The sequence below is a fragment of the Capsaspora owczarzaki genome, assembly GCF_000151315.2.
Source record: "Capsaspora owczarzaki ATCC 30864 unplaced genomic scaffold supercont2.4, whole genome shotgun sequence".
NCBI classification, from domain to species: Eukaryota; class Filasterea; order Ministeriida; family Capsasporidae; genus Capsaspora; species Capsaspora owczarzaki.
Window position 1 is genome coordinate 609708 of NW_011887295.1, and position 12204 is coordinate 621911.

Sequence of the window (12204 nt, forward strand, 5' to 3'; positions counted from 1 at the left end):
AGTCACTCCTTATTTTCCAATCGTATTCAATGGTAATTCATCCTTTGCAATGGTTTTCCATTGACAATCCATCGGTCATAGCTTTTTTTTTTTTTTTTTTTTGCGTTCTAACGTCGTCGTGTTTCTGCTGCGCGTTTCTGTTCAATCACCTCATTCACCAACAGGGTCAAGGACAGTCAGGACTCGGCGGCGGTCTCAACGGCCACGCCGCACAGGGCTCTGGACGCAACCAGAACGATGACAAGGTAAAGAAAAGCCAGAAAAAAAAAAAAAAAAAAAAAAATCTGGAAGCTATGTTCAGTGTTGCTGTAGCTGTTTGTGAGTTTGGGGTCCCCTCGCGTTCTACTCGCAATGAAGCGAAACAGAGGACTCCCGTTCGCGTGTCGAGTCTGCAAACATCGATCGCACAAACCAAAACCAAAACCAAAACCAAAACCAAAAAAAAAAAAAAAAAGAAAGAAAAAAAAAAGCAAGAATCGCGAATCGCGAAAGTTTTTTTTTTTCTTTCCGTTTCGTTGTCCTCTTTTTTTTTCCTCATTGCAGTCGAGCTCGACTCACAGTGCGCTGGATCTGATTGCGTTCTGACAGGACAAGAAGAAGAAAAAGTACGAGCCGCCGGCGCCAACGACGATCGGCAAGCGCAAGAAGAAGCGCGGACCCGAGTCGACCAACCGACTTCCTGCAGTCGTCCCGCACACCAAGTGCCGGTTGCGTCTCCTCAAGTTGGAGCGCATCAAGGACTACTTGCTCATGGACGAAGAGTTTATCCTCAACCAGGAGCGTCTCAAGCCTCAGGAAGAGAAGAATCAGGTCCGGATCTGAGAAGAATGGGAGAGGAGAGGAGGCTTTCTAGCCAATCGCCGTTTACTCACACACACACACACACTCGTCATCTCTTACAGGAAGAGCGAGTCAAAGTCGACGAGCTTCGCGGCTCGCCAATGCTTGTCGGCACGCTTGAGGAGATCATTGACGACTCACACGCGATCGTCTCATCCGCAATCGGACCCGAGTTTTATGTCACCATCATGTCGTTCGTTGACAAGGACCAGTTGGAACCCGGCTGCACCGTTTTGCTGCACAATAAGCTCAACTCTGTCATTGGTGTTCTTGCTGATGACGCCGACCCCATGGTCAACGTTATGAAGATTGAGAAGGCGCCGCGCGAGACGTACGCCGACATTGGTGGTCTTGATTCGCAAATTCAGGAGATCAAAGAGTCTGTCGAGCTTCCCTTGACACATCCCGAGCTGTACGAAGAAATGGGCATCAAGCCGCCAAAAGGCGTCATCCTGTACGGTCCTCCTGGCACCGGCAAGACACTGCTCGCCAAGGCCGTCGCCAACCAAACATCTGCCACCTTTTTGCGCGTCGTCGGCTCGGAGCTCATCCAAAAATACCTTGGTGACGGTCCCAAGCTCGTTCGTGAGCTCTTCCGTGTCGCCGAAGAGCACGCACCTTCCATTGTCTTTATTGACGAAATTGATGCCGTGGGTACCAAGCGTTACGACTCAAACTCTGGCGGCGAGCGCGAAATCCAACGCACCATGCTCGAGCTGCTCAACCAATTGGACGGTTTCGACACTCGAGGCGACGTCAAGGTCATTATGGCGACAAACCGTATCGATTCACTCGATCCTGCTCTGATTCGTCCAGGTATGTCGGTTCTTTGTTTGTCTCTGCTTTTTCTGTTGCTCTGCTTTTTCTGTTGCTCTCTTGATGGCTGCATTGCAGCAAGGCGGTGCTTTGACTCGAGCTCATTGTTTGTTGTGATTTCTCTCCTCTCCCACAGGCCGTATTGATCGCAAGATTGAATTCCCATTGCCAGACGAAAAGACCAAGCGTCGCATCTTCTCCATTCACACTGGCCGCATGACTTTGAATGCGGACGTCACATTTGAAGAGCTCATCTCTGCCAAGGACGATTTGTCTGGCGCTGACATCAAGGTAATACTTTGGATCTGTTTTTTTTTTTTTGTTTTTTTTTTGTTTGTTGTTTGACTTTGGCTGCGACTAACCTCTTGGGACTTTTTGGACAGGCTATCTGCACTGAAGCTGGTCTCCTGGCTCTTCGTGAGCGACGTATGAAGGTTACGCTGGAGGACTTCCGCAAGTCGAAGGAGAATGTGCTTTACCGAAAGAACGAGGGACACCCAGAGGGCTTGTACCTCTAAGGGTTTCTCCTGTTCTGTTTGTTCGTTGCACTCGATTCCTATCTTCCTCTCCCCTTTTCCCCCTTTCTCGGCCACTTGCGTGCGCTTTGTAAACAAAGAAATGATGAAAACCAACACGCACAACTTGCACATTTTGACGGTATTACTTTCTGTCGTTAATCATTTAGATCTACAGTACAATGCAACAGATCAGTCGCTGTCGCTGTCGCCGCCCTTTTCGTCGTTCTTTCCGGCTTTCTTCGGACCCACTCGATCGGCCTTGCGTGAGTGTGTTTTCAGCTTGGAGTCGGAAAACTTGTGCTTGTCCTTGCGTGACATGGACTTTTTGTTGCGGCAGCCTTCGCCACCCTCCCAGTACCGGGTGGATGTATCGGCCGTCAAGGCTTTGCCGCAGCTGCATGGCTTGTGTGCCGCAAAGTTTTGTTCCTTGGAGCAAAAGCCGCAAATCATGCGGGTGGCCCATTGCGGATGATGACCGTCCGGCGTGTTCTCGTTGTGGCAAATGTCGCACGCGAACGCTCGACCACAGCACGGGAATCGCACCCAACGGTAGGACTTCTTGTAGTGGGCACACGTTCCAAAGTCCGGCAAGGGAGAGCCGGGTTTGATGTTGGGATCCTTGACGGGGCGCGGACGCTTGGAGGTGAGCAGTCGCTTGCCCATGTTGGTCACGCCAGAGGCAGACTTGCCGCCAGTCGCGTCATTGCTGGTTCCAGCAGCGTCGCTGCCTTCCAAGTGCCGAACAAACGTGATGCTCGTCAACGCGACGGACATGCTTTCGTGGCAGTGGCGGCAGGGATGCGTGCGCGTTTCGCCGAGCACGAACGGGGACTGTCGAATGGTCGACTCGTTCATGCAAGCGAGGCATTGGAAGGTGACCTCAGAATCGTGCGAAACGACGTCCACGGCAGAGCAGCCCGCCATTTCGAGGTAGCCGAGTGCGGGCGATGCTGCGTGCACGATGGCTGGCCGAAGATGCACGCTGAATGCCGACCGACACCGCTCACATTCACCTGCCGGCGAGGAGAGTGGTCGCAGTTTGATGTCGAGGCTGGCCTTGCATCGGGAGCACTGTAAACTCAGATGCAGCAGCTCGACGCGCAAGAGGGCAATGTTGGTCATCTGCAAGCTTGTCAGCCGAACTTCCGTGCCTTTCGGCGCCGCAGCAGCAGCCATGGCCGAGAGTTGTGGCATGGCCGACGCGAACTCGTCTGTTTGGTCCTCGCCCGATTCCGCATTGTCCTCGCCAGAGTCTGCTGCATCGTCGCTCACGTCATCCAAATTGCTGTCGTCGTCGCTGTCGTCGCTGTCGTCGTCGTCGCTGTCCACGCCGGCAAAGACGTCGTTCGAGTTGAATCGCTCTTGTTCGGGCGGCTTGGATGTGGCAGTCACCTTTGCAGCGTTTGAACCAGACGAAATCGCGTTGCTGGCAACGGATGCAGCACCCGCGTTACTGTTACTGGGTCCGTTGTTGATTGTGCGAGGAGGGGTTGGTTCGGCTGCGGCTTCTTCAGAGCCATAGACTTTGGTTCTCAGCTCTGTGGCACTCACGAATTTCAGCGTCTTCTGAATCTCGTCATCGCGCCGCATTTGGCGTCCGGCCTCGACAAACAGGCGCTCGAGGTTCTTGTCCAGCCACTTGAGAAACGGGCGAATCATGAGCAACGGTGTCTGAGACTGCACGTCAGGCGCGGCACCCGATGCAGGCTGCACAAACTTGCTTGAGAGCACGAGTTGGTGTTGCTCCGCAATCGGCGCAACCAGCAGCCGATTCAGAAATCCGACAAAACGCTCGGGCATGGTCTGGGTGGGCAGCGCCGTAATTGCAGGCGGCAAAAGAGGATACCGAGGACCAAGCGCCACCTGCAAACGGATTGCATCAACCTCAAACGGCCAATCGGGGTCGGTCGGCACCACATCAAACGTGATGGTGGCGACTGGTGTCGTGCTCGAAACCTCGTCTGGTTGCAGCTGCGCCGAAGTGAAGCGACGCTTGAGCGCAGTCAGTTCTGCTGCGCGCAGCTGTTGCAACTGCACATCGAAGAGTGCAGCGACTGTGATGGTAGGCGGCGGGGCTGGAGCTGCTGTTTGGGGGTTTTCGGGGGTGGCAGGTGCCTTTGATGCCGTCATGCTGCTGCTGCTGCTGGGAACGGCGGCGGTCGCAGAAGTCGCGGCGGAGCGCTTGGACAGGTTTTGGCGCCGAGATTTCTGGCTGGAGGCAGGCTCCTCGGAAGCTGCTGCCGTGGCGGCCTTGGCCTCTTGTTCCCCAGCAGCCTGCTCGGGCGTGGGATGTCGAAAGCGGCAGTTGGCACCAGAAGCGCACTCACCCTGACGGAAGAATCGGCAAACGGGTAGAGTGGACGCGCGTTGTTCTCGCGAAGGTCGAGTGCCGGCCGCAGAGCCAGTCGGAGCTTGGGCTGACGCACTAGCTGCTGCAGTGGTAGAGTTCCTGCCGTTGTGTGCTGCCGTGGAGGAAGACGAAGCAGGAGAAGATGCTGCAACTGAGACTGTCGCAGGCATTTGATGCGAAAAGGCACAAGCTGCTCCGCTCATGCATCCAGCCGGCGTCAGGAAGAACTGACAAACTGGAGAGTGTGACTGCGACGATGCAGCGGCGGGATGTGGCGAAGAGCTCGAAGAAGCAGAAGCGGCAACGGCAGCTTGGTTTCGATTGTTGTGGTTGGCTCGGCCGGGTTTGGTGTGCTCCGGAGCTCGTTGGTGTGCAGCTGCACCCTTCGACGCCTGGTCGTTGCCTCGGCCTTGCCTGTGACTCGATCGATGTGCGTTGTCCGTGCTTGAGTTCACGCTCGGTGCCGCAACGGAGGATTCCTGGTTGGCTCCGCTGGCAGACGCTCCCTGCTGCGCACGCTTGCCTCCGCCACGCTTGGATCCACCTGGCGAGCTGGAGCTCGGCGATGACTGCTGGGCAGCAGCAGCGCGGGACGACAAAGTGTCTGGTGCTGGACTCGCGCGATCGCGTCCGGTTTCCGTCATCAGCAGCGATTGCTCAATCGCTTCAGCCAGGACTGCCGAGGGACTGCTGGTCGCAGCACGCTCGCCGGTCACAGCAGCAACTGCACCGCGCTTGCTGGGCGATGGGGTAGCACTGGCTTTGCGTTGGCGGCGCGATCCCGGACTGTCCACCGCGACGTCGTCCGCCATGTTGAGTTTGGGTCTTTTGGTCTGAGCAAAAGATAGATGGACTGACTTATGACTCAACACAAGGATCCGGCTTCAAATGACAAGTATCGATCAATAGAACAATCAAGAACGAATGTGCAACTCTCTTGGGCAACGAAAAACAAACAAAAAAAAAAGTATCAGCTTTGGTCATAAACAACGATTGCAAAAACTCAAACACCACAAGCACAAACATCTCAGGCAATACAGTATCATCGATTCAGTTTTTCCTCCTCAGTTGATTGGGAAGGCAAAAGAAAGGGTCCTTGCGAGAGGAAACAGAGCGCCAAAAAAAACACCGTTCAAGCCAAACAATCAACACACACAAAAACCTCATCAAAAAGCAAGCAGCTCACGCATATAATGGCTGCGTGTACAGCCGGAAATAAAGAGTCTTGGAACGAAATACGGAGAACGAGTTGTCGAATTTGAATAAATACACGCCGGGGAGATCAGTCGTATGCGCACCGCGCACGACTTGCAGGTTGGACTCTGATCGCAGCGTTGGCAAGATGGGTGTGACTGCCGTGTGGGAGAACGAGTTGGTCTCGAACGTGACGCCAAAGCCAATGTCGTAGGATTCGGTCGCAAACTCCCAGGTGGTGTGCCATTTCTTGGGAACCGGGGGAGGGACGTCGGATCCGTTGGAGGAGTTGGCCGCATCCGCAGGGGCGATGGTCGACACAACAGCATTGCCATTGACGGCCGAGGGCGAGGGCGTGGAAGGTGCATCGCTACCGACCGTCAGCCGAACGGTGGCAGTCTCGCCTCGACCAATCACGAGGACGGAATCTGGGTCGCCTCGGACAGCCTCAACGAAGCGCTGGTGCGCAGCCAGCTTTTCGCCAGCCGCATCCAACGTCTCTGCAGTCTGATGCGCATGATCATGGACTAGGTCATGCGAGTGTGCGTGCTCGCCGTCGTGCGAGTGTCCGTGGTGGTCGCCGTCGTGGGAATGTCCGTGATGGCCTGAAGCCTGTTGTGAAGGATGTGGGTGTGAGTATTGTTGCTGCTGTTGTTGCTGCTGTTGTAATTGCTGTTGCTTTAGTTGTTGTTGCTGCAATTCGGCTTGCTGTTGCTGCAGCTGTTCAAGGCGCTGTTGCTGTCGCACGGCCTCCTCTCGCTTCAGACGCTCCTCCTCTTGTTGACGAGCAAGCTCGCGGGCCTCTGCCTCTGCCTGCTCTCGCGCTTTCCGCTCCTCTTCGACCTTGGCGGCGATCGCCTCAGTGACAAACTGCGTCCACGAGTCGGAGTCTGCCAGAATCTGAATGACGCCTGCCATGGCCTCCTCTCGCGAGATGTTGCCCAGGGCTTGCCATGCATTTCTGTAGAAGAGTGGACCACATCGGGAAAGAGGAAAATCAGTACGGGAAGGCAGACGACGAGCAAAACGCCCGACAAAAGTCAAAACCAGACAGCATTCGCCACAGAATGCTTTGATTGATCCTAGCCTTCAAATTACCTCTGATCTTTGCCGACGAAATCGAAAAAGCCAACGTCGGGCATCTTCTCGGGGGCGTATGTGCCGTGCTGGACTTGCTTTCTGTATGCAAACAGCGCGTTTTTCTCGGCATACGGCAGCGCGACAAGGAAGGATTGGCTATCTACAAAAACAAGACAAACACGAAAAACAATAATTGAGTAAGATTCAGATGCAGAACGACAGCATGAAATGACGACCACCGAAGCAAAATGAAGCGTTCAATACAAGTGCATTGAAGAATCAAAAAAAAAAAAAAAAAAAAAAAAAAAGGCCCTGTAGTGAATGCGTGGCAAACTGGATCTCCAACGCAAGTTGCTCGCCTCTTTCCCAAACACAGACCACCCAACGCGCGAGCTGTAACCCAGACACAAAAGCGAGGGCGATGACAGAGGCACCGGCCGAGGCACTGGTCTCGTTGCGCTCGTGATGCGGAAACGGCAGCAAAGAAGCACGAGTGCCAGAGACTGGAACTGAACGAACAGAACAGCCGCGCGTTTCGACTCCACAACGACCCGGAGTACGTTATCACACTACGCGAGATGTACCAGCAAGCAAAGCAATGGCGCAAAATCGGGACTCGACGCGTCGCCAGCACAGTCCGAAGGCGCTCGGCTCGCCTTTTCAAATCCGCGTCCTATCAAAAAGCCCAGCCAAAACGGTTTTTCCCGTTTTTTTTTTTTTTTTTTTCTTTTGTGTTTGGTACACAGACTTACTTTGACGCAGGAACTGCAACGCAAGGCCGTAGACCTCGACGAGCGGGCGGCCGTACTTCTGAGGACCACCTTCGCTGGCAGTGGTGGCGGAGGACGGGGCGGACGGGGTCGCTTTGCCGCCGATGGGCAGTGCCTGAGCGCTGGATGCACTCTCCTCTCCCGCCATCTCAGCAGCCATCCGACGGTCCACCAAGCAACTAGAGCAAGCTAAATGGGGGAAAAATAAAGCACTGAATGAAGAAAAAAAAAAAAGAGGGAGAGAAAAAAAAGAGAAATGAGAGTCGATAGAATTGGATCTGAACGGAGCAACGATTGGGGCATTGAATGAATGGAAAGTTTCGGCCTTTTGACGAACCAGTGTGATGGAACGCTGTGTTTGGCGTTGATTTCCAACGGCGAGCGGTCTTCTTGCTTGATCGCTGCTGCTGCTGATGACAGTGGACCCCGGTGTGGTTTTTTCATTTGTTTCCTTACTCGTTTTTCAGTCACTCTTACTTTTTTTTGTTTTTCTTGCCTTCTTTCGTTTTCTTTGTTCCTTTTGTTATTCCCGAGTTCTTTGATTCAGCTTCACTTTGAGGGGTTGTTCTGGACACGATGAGCGAAGTCGTTGCAGAGCGCGCCGCTCAGGCAATGGCGATCGACGAAGACACTGCTGCGGCTTCCTTCTCGGAGAGCGACGCTGGTACAGAACACTCCCCTCACGTCGCTTCACTCGAGCCATCGTCTTTCTCTGTCGGCTTCTCTTCTCATGATGGGTCCCCCCACAAGCACTGTGCAGAGTGCGACTGCTCGAACGCTCAATAGAGAGAGAGAGAGAGAGAGCGAGAGAGAGAGAGTGTGTGTGTGAGAGCAAAGCCTTTTTTTTTTTTTTTTTTTTTTTTTTTTTTTTTTTTTTTGGAGTTGAATTTAACGGGCGTTCCTCCCAAAGTCGGACTGAGCGAGAGGACGCTTGGTCGAGCCTGCGACGGTGGCTGTTTGCGGTTGATTTCATGCTCGATGAAACGCAGGCGAGTGGCTGGCGTGACGCGGGCGATGCTGGGAGAGAGAGAGAGAGAGAGAGAGAGCGGGGACTCTACCTTGCAAAACGCCAAAAAAAAAAAAAAAAAAAAAAAAAAAAAGATGACCTTCTTTTTTGTTTTCTGGTTGGCATTGCTAGCAAGCGGAAGAGGCAACGAGAGAGCCAAAGAGAGAGAGAGACAGCGCGTCGGAGGGGGGGGGGGTCGTTTGCTCGTGTCCAACAAAGGCCCCCCCCCGCTTCTTGGACGAATGCAGGCTGGCACTGGACTGCGCGGGGAACGACATCGCCGCTCTCACACAAAACGGCTTTTTGGATTGTTCATGTGTTCCAGCCGCCTTTTTTTTTTTTTTTTTTTTTTTTTTCCCGACGTCTCCACTCATCATGTTGCGACATTTCCCTCCTTGCTCCTGACAGACGACGACGACACAGAAGACGACCCCGTCGGCGACAAGCGCAAGAAGGACCTGCTGCTCGAGAACATGGCGCGCATCGAGCGCGAGTTTGCCGACCTGCGTGATCGGTGAGTTTTTGTGATGCTTTTGAAGTTTTTGAGCCTTTTTGGTTGCATGCGCGACTCTAACTTGTGAACATTGCTCAAACCCTGGCGCACGAAAAAACTCAATCGCAGCTTGTACCAAGAAAAGCTCGGCCAGCTGAACAAGGAGCTCGAATTGCTCAACAGCGGTAATCGATTTGCTTTCCTTCCTTCCTGCACTGATTCGACGCCGATTGGTTGATTTGTTGGTCCGATGGGCTGGTCTCGCTCACTTTGTCACAACAATCTGCTTTTTTTGTCGTGTGTCACAGACGAACATCCTGATTTTCAAAAGCAGGCCGCCATGCTGGAGCGTAAAAAGACAGACCGCTTGACCACAATTGAGCTGTACCGAAAACTGCAATTAGAAAACATTCAGCACCAGCACGCCTTCGAAAAGCGGGAAATCGAGAACGAGTATCAGGTAATGACGGGTGACACTTTGTGTTTGTGCTTTTTTTTTTTTTTTCGAAGATCGATCCTGACTGTTTTGCGCGCTTTGCCGTTCCTGCTGAAACGCTAGACCAAACGCGGTGAAATCCGAGATGACATTCTGGGATCGCTGCAAGACAAACGCAAGAAACTCGAAGAAGACAAGAACGCCATGGACTTGGCAAGCGAGCTAGAAACACGCGCCATGGCCACACGCAAGCTGCGACGACGCGTCGAGGCGGTCAAGGAGCCCGGCGTGACCCAGATTGAAAAGAAGCGCAAGAATGCCACAGCTACTGGACCCCCGATCGTGCACCTGCTCGACGACGGCGAAATCAACGACGATTTGAACGCCATTCGACGAGTGACCCAGAAAAACCATGCAGGCGGCAATCCCGGCGCCCTTCCTCCCGGCATGGCTGGACCACCGACTGTGATGGGTCAGCAGCACCCTGGGATGATGTTCATGGGCTATCCACCCGGTGGGATGGGCATGCCGATGGGCGCTCATCCAGGCATGCCGATGGGAATGCCAGGTGCTGGCCCTGGCGGCGTGGGAGGCGCTGTTTTGCCTCCGGGTGTGGGTGTTCCCGTTGGTGCCCCACCCGGCATGGGCTATGGCATGAACCCGGCACAAGCTATGCCGCCTGCCGGTATGATGGGTGGCCGACGAAAGGATGGTGCGTTTGGGCCTGGCTCAAAGCAAGGTGCGTCCATATCGCAAGATGCAGTCGTTTTTTTTTCGCTGTTGGGCTGTTGGGCTGTTGCACTGTTGCTCACTTTTTTCGGGGAGGGGGATTTTTCTGCAGGCGAGGTGGAGGTCTATGTCGCCAACAATCAGCTCGTGGTCAACGAAGAGCCGTTCGAGAAAGGGCAAGTCATCTGGGTCGATCCTCGGGATAATACCGAAGTATACTCTGGTGTGATTGCAAGCATTACTCAACAAGAGGTAACCACCAAACCTAGTCACTCGTCGAAATGTTTGACCACTCGTTTTTCTTTTTCGATCAACTGCATGCTTACACCACTTGTACCGTTCTCTGATAGATCTGGGTGCGTCGTCCCGATAATACCAAGTCAAAAATTTATTTGAATCTGCTTCGGACAGGGCGCTGCGCCATTCAGCGTGGTTGATCTGTCACCGTGTGTCTGCAGTTTTTTGTTTTTGTCGTTGCTCTACGCTTGGTTGAAACTTGTGGGTTGATGTTGTGGCCAATTAAAGTACTGCACTTCCCCAGACAACAGGCAAGGAAATACACAGGGAGGGAGAGAGAGAGTGTGAGAAAAAAGAAAATCGTAGTTGTGGTAAATCAATCGTCCTTAATTTTTGGCTTCTATACACAGACAATTCAGCCTCACGACACACTTGAAAACTCCTTCAAGAGGGTGCGAGAGACAATCAACGTGCTTGCAACACGCGGGGGGGGGGAGAGGGAGAGAGAGAGATAAGAGGAGTAGAAGAGAAACAAACAAAACAAATGGAGATGTAACTTGAAGCAAAACTTGTCAATCACCATTGACCCTCGTCATCGGCTGGCATCTCCATTGGCGAAAGTGGCTCCTCTACAAAATCAGCGTCCTTTGGCATGTCCATATCGGCAAAGGGGTCTAAAAGGGGCAAACGAGCAATGATGAGTGGAATGTCCTTGAAACAAAGGCTTCCTGTTCTCGCTTGTCACCTACCGAAATCTGCAAGCGCGTCTACATCGAGTGAACTGGATAATGAAGATGATGTAACTAGTGTCGTGGACGCCCCCGCACGTCGTTGCGGCTGCGGCATGGCGCGAAAATATGAATCAAATCCTAAATCGTACGGTTCGTATGGCAGATCTGTTGTGTTGCGTCCGAAATATTCAAAAGTGAGAGCAAAGTCCGTCCAAGGGCATCCAACGCAGCCTCCCCCCCCCCGCAATCAGCAAACACGAGGACCTGCATGATTCCAATGCAAACAATAGAAGGCAAAGAAGACCAAAAACGCAATGCAAGGTCAAAGCAAAAAAAAAAAAAAAAAAAAAAAAAAAAAAACAAACCCCAACTGGAGCAGTTTGTTTCACCTTCCATTGGCGGCGCCATGTACTCGCGCTCAATGAGCTCTTCCCGCGGGTGTCGCGCTGCCGCCGCTGCTGTTTGCATGAGCGGTGCGCCCATGAACAGCGACGGCCGTGCGCCTGCGCTCTTGTTGCTGTGCTTGGCGGATGCCGGGTTTGTCGATGCTTTGAAACCGTTTTGAGCGTTTGAAACATTGCCAAACACCGTACGAGGCCCTGCGCTGCCTCCGCCGCCGCTACCGCCGCCGCCGCCCATCTGCTTGGCCACGGGGAAGCCAGATCCAAGCATCCCACTGCCACCGGCATTGCCAAGCCGCGAGGACGCCGACGCCGACGACGACTTGCTCGGCAGCAGCCCGCCACCCAGCATTGCCGGTGCCATGGGGTTCTCCCCTTGCTGTTGCTGCAGCATCACAGCCTCAGGCGCGGCTCGGCTCATATGGCTTCCAAATCCGCCGCTATGGGCACTGCTACCGAACGGCCTTCGCGACATTCGAAATTTCAAAAAACAAGTTACGTCTCCGTCAAACACGCTTTGAATCGAAGTTTGTCAGATTGCTAACGGGGAAAGGCAACAAAAAGAGTGGATGCAACTGATGAAACTAACTACAGTAGATCTGG

General features: G+C 53.4%; 5 protein-coding genes across 5 annotated transcripts; 2 read left to right on the forward strand and 3 right to left on the reverse strand.

Annotated features, from left to right (window-relative positions):
* Positions 1–29: 29 nt before the first annotated feature.
* CAOG_02993 (proteasome 26S subunit) lies at positions 30–2315 on the forward strand (the record flags this gene model as incomplete). The annotated part of the gene is made up of 6 exons (XM_004363775.2): positions 30–32; positions 165–245; positions 589–810; positions 903–1656; positions 1793–1947; positions 2040–2315. 6 exons carry the CDS (start codon positions 30–32, stop codon positions 2172–2174), a joined length of 1350 nt encoding a protein of 449 aa, XP_004363832.1. The 3' UTR covers positions 2175–2315.
* Positions 2301–5372, reverse strand: CAOG_02994 (hypothetical protein). Its single transcript, XM_004363776.2, has one exon. It carries the CDS (start codon positions 5334–5336, stop codon positions 2364–2366), a length of 2973 nt encoding a protein of 990 aa, XP_004363833.1. The 5' UTR covers positions 5337–5372; the 3' UTR covers positions 2301–2363.
* Positions 5373–5424: 52 nt separating this feature from the next.
* On the reverse strand, positions 5425–7805 carry CAOG_02995 (hypothetical protein). Its single transcript, XM_004363777.2, has 3 exons — positions 7551–7805; positions 6817–6958; positions 5425–6679 (listed from the first exon to the last, which is right to left on the reverse strand). Exons 1-3 carry the CDS (start codon positions 7726–7728, stop codon positions 5707–5709), a joined length of 1293 nt encoding a protein of 430 aa, XP_004363834.2. The 5' UTR covers positions 7729–7805; the 3' UTR covers positions 5425–5706.
* Positions 7806–8043: 238 nt separating this feature from the next.
* CAOG_02996 (hypothetical protein) lies at positions 8044–10776 on the forward strand. The gene is made up of 7 exons (XM_004363778.2): positions 8044–8232; positions 8983–9088; positions 9197–9252; positions 9376–9527; positions 9627–10242; positions 10345–10484; positions 10583–10776. Exons 1-7 carry the CDS (start codon positions 8145–8147, stop codon positions 10667–10669), a joined length of 1245 nt encoding a protein of 414 aa, XP_004363835.1. The 5' UTR covers positions 8044–8144; the 3' UTR covers positions 10670–10776.
* Positions 10777–10839: 63 nt separating this feature from the next.
* CAOG_02997 (hypothetical protein) lies at positions 10840–12154 on the reverse strand. Its single transcript, XM_004363779.2, has 3 exons — positions 11590–12154; positions 11219–11365; positions 10840–11143 (listed from the first exon to the last, which is right to left on the reverse strand). Exons 1-3 carry the CDS (start codon positions 12074–12076, stop codon positions 11046–11048), a joined length of 732 nt encoding a protein of 243 aa, XP_004363836.1. The 5' UTR covers positions 12077–12154; the 3' UTR covers positions 10840–11045.
* Positions 12155–12204: the final 50 nt, after the last annotated feature.

Bases quoted from the DNA above. Each gene is read 5' to 3' on its own strand.
- CAOG_02994 (XM_004363776.2), bottom strand. From the start codon at position 5,336: ATGGCGGACGACGTCGCGGTGGACAGTCCGGGATCGCGCCGCCAACGC.
- CAOG_02995 (XM_004363777.2), bottom strand. From the start codon at position 7,728: ATGGCTGCTGAGATGGCGGGAGAGGAGAGTGCATCCAGCGCTCAGGCA. The intron at 6,959-7,550 runs GTAAGTCTGTGT...TTGTTTTTGTAG, and splicing joins GTTGCAGTTCCTGCGTCAAA to ATAGCCAATCCTTCCTTGTC. The intron at 6,680-6,816 runs GTAATTTGAAGG...ACTCTTCTACAG, and splicing joins TTCGTCGGCAAAGATCAGAG to AAATGCATGGCAAGCCCTGG.
- CAOG_02996 (XM_004363778.2), top strand. From the start codon at position 8,145: ATGAGCGAAGTCGTTGCAGAGCGCGCCGCTCAGGCAATGGCGATCGAC. The intron at 9,089-9,196 runs GTGAGTTTTTGT...ACTCAATCGCAG, and splicing joins TTTGCCGACCTGCGTGATCG to CTTGTACCAAGAAAAGCTCG. The intron at 9,528-9,626 runs GTAATGACGGGT...CTGAAACGCTAG, and splicing joins AAATCGAGAACGAGTATCAG to ACCAAACGCGGTGAAATCCG.
- CAOG_02997 (XM_004363779.2), bottom strand. From the start codon at position 12,076: ATGTCGCGAAGGCCGTTCGGTAGCAGTGCCCATAGCGGCGGATTTGGA. The intron at 11,366-11,589 runs GTGAAACAAACT...GCAACACAACAG, and splicing joins CATGGCGCCGCCAATGGAAG to ATCTGCCATACGAACCGTAC. The intron at 11,144-11,218 runs GTAGGTGACAAG...TGCCCCTTTTAG, and splicing joins AGACGCGCTTGCAGATTTCG to ACCCCTTTGCCGATATGGAC.